This window comes from Thermobia domestica, chromosome 10, assembly GCF_964235325.1.
Source record: "Thermobia domestica chromosome 10, izTheDome1.hap1.1, whole genome shotgun sequence".
NCBI lineage: Eukaryota > Metazoa > Arthropoda > Insecta > Zygentoma > Lepismatidae > Thermobia > Thermobia domestica.
Genome location: NC_137463.1, coordinates 214,467,462 through 214,470,623, shown reverse-complemented (window position 1 = coordinate 214,470,623; position 3,162 = coordinate 214,467,462). Strand labels below are relative to the sequence as shown.

The 3,162-nt window shown below is 37.2% G+C and overlaps 1 protein-coding gene across 1 annotated transcript; it reads right to left on the bottom strand.

Moving 5' to 3' along the window:
* Window positions 1-400: 400 nt before the first annotated feature.
* Window positions 401-2,575, bottom strand: LOC145661769 (uncharacterized). The gene has a single exon (XM_081727103.1). It carries the CDS (start codon window positions 2,573-2,575, stop codon window positions 401-403), a length of 2,175 nt encoding a protein of 724 aa, XP_081583229.1.
* Window positions 2,576-3,162: the final 587 nt, after the last annotated feature.

Genomic DNA, 3,162 nt, shown 5'->3' with positions numbered 1-3,162 from the left:
AAAATACATAAGTTTCTTCACAAATATCGATAATTCGAACTAAGTATTGCGTAGAAACGTTATGTTCGTATGTTGAACATACTTTTTCTTCTGTAGGTTGTGCAAAGTATCCCCACCTATGGGGCTACTTTGCACCAGTTAGGAACAGAATTAAACTACCCGTTTAATCTTCCTCTAAAACTGTTACATTTTTGCCTCCTTTATTCTCTACTAAAACCACAGACTACTACACAGACAAGTTTTTCACCTCTTGCTACAAACTTAACATCCTCCCACCTTTGATTAATACATTAATCAAACAAAAATATATTACATAAGGTACAGTCTCAATCTAAAAATTTCTTAGGGAATTTCACTTGTGGTTACAGTCTTTTCAACTTCAGGTACACTTGCAATCCTTTTAACTTTCAGCACTTATTTCTTCTTTATTTGTCATGACAGTAGATCGAGGCCAGTCTGATTCTTCTTGCTTGAGCCACTGGGGACCCTCCCACCATTGCGATTCTAAAAGTTTACTAACTGAACATCCTCGTGAAGGCAGATCAGCCGGGTTATGCTGCCCTGAAATATGACGCCAATCTTCTACATTTGTTAAATTGCGTATTTCCTTCACTCTATTATTAACAAATGTTGCCCATGGTCCTTCACTCTGTATCCAGCACAAAGCTGTAGATGAATTCGTCCAAAAATATTCTTTTATCTTTTCGAAACCCCTTGATGTTTTCACAAAATTCGATAAACGAGCTCCTATAAAACATGCCAGTAATTCTAATCTAGGTATAGTGATACCCTTCAGTGGTGCGATTCTCGATTTAGCTTGCAATAATTGTACTGAAACAGTGCCATTAACCTCGGTTCTCAAAAACACTACTGCAGCATAGGACATTTTAGATGAATCACAGAATATGTGTAAACTAGAAGATTCTATGTCTACAAACGAAACACACCTGGGTATTTTCACAGCCCTTAACAAAGTAAGTTCTTCTAACCATTTAAGAAACTGTTTGCTTGTTTCTTCCGGTAATTCAGTATCCCAACTCAACTTTTCTTTCCACGTTTCCTGTAACCAGAGTTTTGGAAAAAGAGTAACAGGACAACTGAAACCAATTGGATCAAACACTCGTTGTGCAAAGGACAAAACAACTCTTCTCGTTACTTGTTCAGGAGGTTTCTCACTTAATTTTAGATCACAAAATAAAACATCATCTTGCTTGTCCCACAATAAACCTAGAACAGATATTGGTACACATTTCTGTTCATCCTTGCACAACGTAGTATGCTCCCACCCTCTTAACTCAAATTTTCCTTCAGTCATAATATTCGTTGCTTGTTCAATAAACTCTTTCAATTCATTTTCAGAATCAACGGATGTTACACAATTATCAACATACATGGAAGTTTTAAGCTTTTCAGTTACACTACTATAAGGATAATTGTATTGTTTCAAGTGGTGGTCTATCACAGCATGCAAAAGAAAGGGACTACAGTTAACTCCAAAAACTACCCTGCGGTGTCGAAACACTTTAATCACCTGTTCATTATAATCTTGCCACCACAAAAAACGTAAGTAATCGCGATCTGCTGGATTAATAGAGATTTGTAAAAAAGCTCTTCTTATGTCCGAAACAACACCTATTCCTTTCTTTCTGAAATTCATGAGAATGGCAGGAATAAGTTCCAACATATTAGGTCCCTTTGCTAGACAATCATTTAAGGAAAGAGATCCCTTTTCTTTACAAGAAGCGTCAAAAACAGGTCTAACATTTGTCGTGGAATTTACTTTAAAGACTCCCCGATGAGGTAAATAATGCCCTCGATTACCTAACTCTTCTTCTGGAACTTTTTCTATAATTCCCTCATTTTTCCAGTCTTCAAAAATTGCGCTATACTCATCAAAATTTCCATCCGCTATTAATTTCTCAGTTGCTTTTCTTAGTCGCTTCTCCGATAGATCTCGGTTATCGGGAATATCACTGTTGCCATCTAGCCAAGGTAAACAAGTCTCATATCTTCCCTCTTCGTTAACAGTTACAGTTTTCTCAAAATGATCTAAAACCGCTGCGTCTATTTCACCTTTTCTCAAGGTTTCACAGGGGTCAGAAATTCCTATGGCTTCTAAATTCCACAAATCTGCTAAACGTGTATTTTGATTCAAAAGAGTAAGAGTCACCATAGAATGAAAACTTTCACTCATATGCTCGACCAATTTTCCGACTACTACCCAACCTAGCACAGTTTGAATAGCAGTTAGACCACAATCTAAGTGATGCAAAGTTTCGGTATAAAGTTTACCCATAACATCAGCACCTAGCAATATTTCGATTTTTGGAGAACCGACACCAATATCTGAGACAATTATATTATTTGCCTTCAACTCTTCAAGCCAAGGACCTGGTTTTAGTTTTGGTATGGGATTACAAATAACAGTTTGATCCAAAACCTGTATTTCAACTGCACCATTACCTACCTTACTTTTCAACATTATATTGTAACATTTATGTTCTGTTTTCTTCGAAGAACCATCTCCGAATAACGCATGTTTTACTTGTTCAGTTTTCACTGGTGTGTAACACATCTCTTTAGCAGTACTAAACAAAATGTAGGATCGCTGAGAACCTGAATCAATGAGCGCCCTTACAATGCGCCTTTTACCGTTAGCTTCCAACACTACAGGTAAAGTTTGTGTAACACTGATTAGATAGGGTAGCTTTAGGTTTCTCTTCCTCCTTTACCGATTCGCTAGTATCCTTACGTTCGGACGGTAACTCCGCGCACATAATCACCCAATGTTTTTGTTTACGAATAACACACTGCACTTTTGCTTTGCACGCCTTTGAAAAATGCCCAACTTTTAAGCAAACAAAACACGCTTTTTTCTTTTTTACCACTTCTTGCTTCTTGTTCAAAGAAAGCTTTGAAGCATGAAAACATTCCTTACTTTCGTGATGCTTATCACAAAAAATACAACTAACAGAATTTTTATTTCGTTCATCCACAAACAATTCACTCGCAGTCATAACGTGCTCCTCTTCTCTCTTCTTTTTCTCCCTCTTATTGGAAGCTTCCATTAACTTGAATCCCGTTTTTGCAAGTGATATTCTTTCCTCACCTTCAACTTCCGCTCTCAAGAACGCCAACAGCTGGTTTAACTTGTCACCGTAT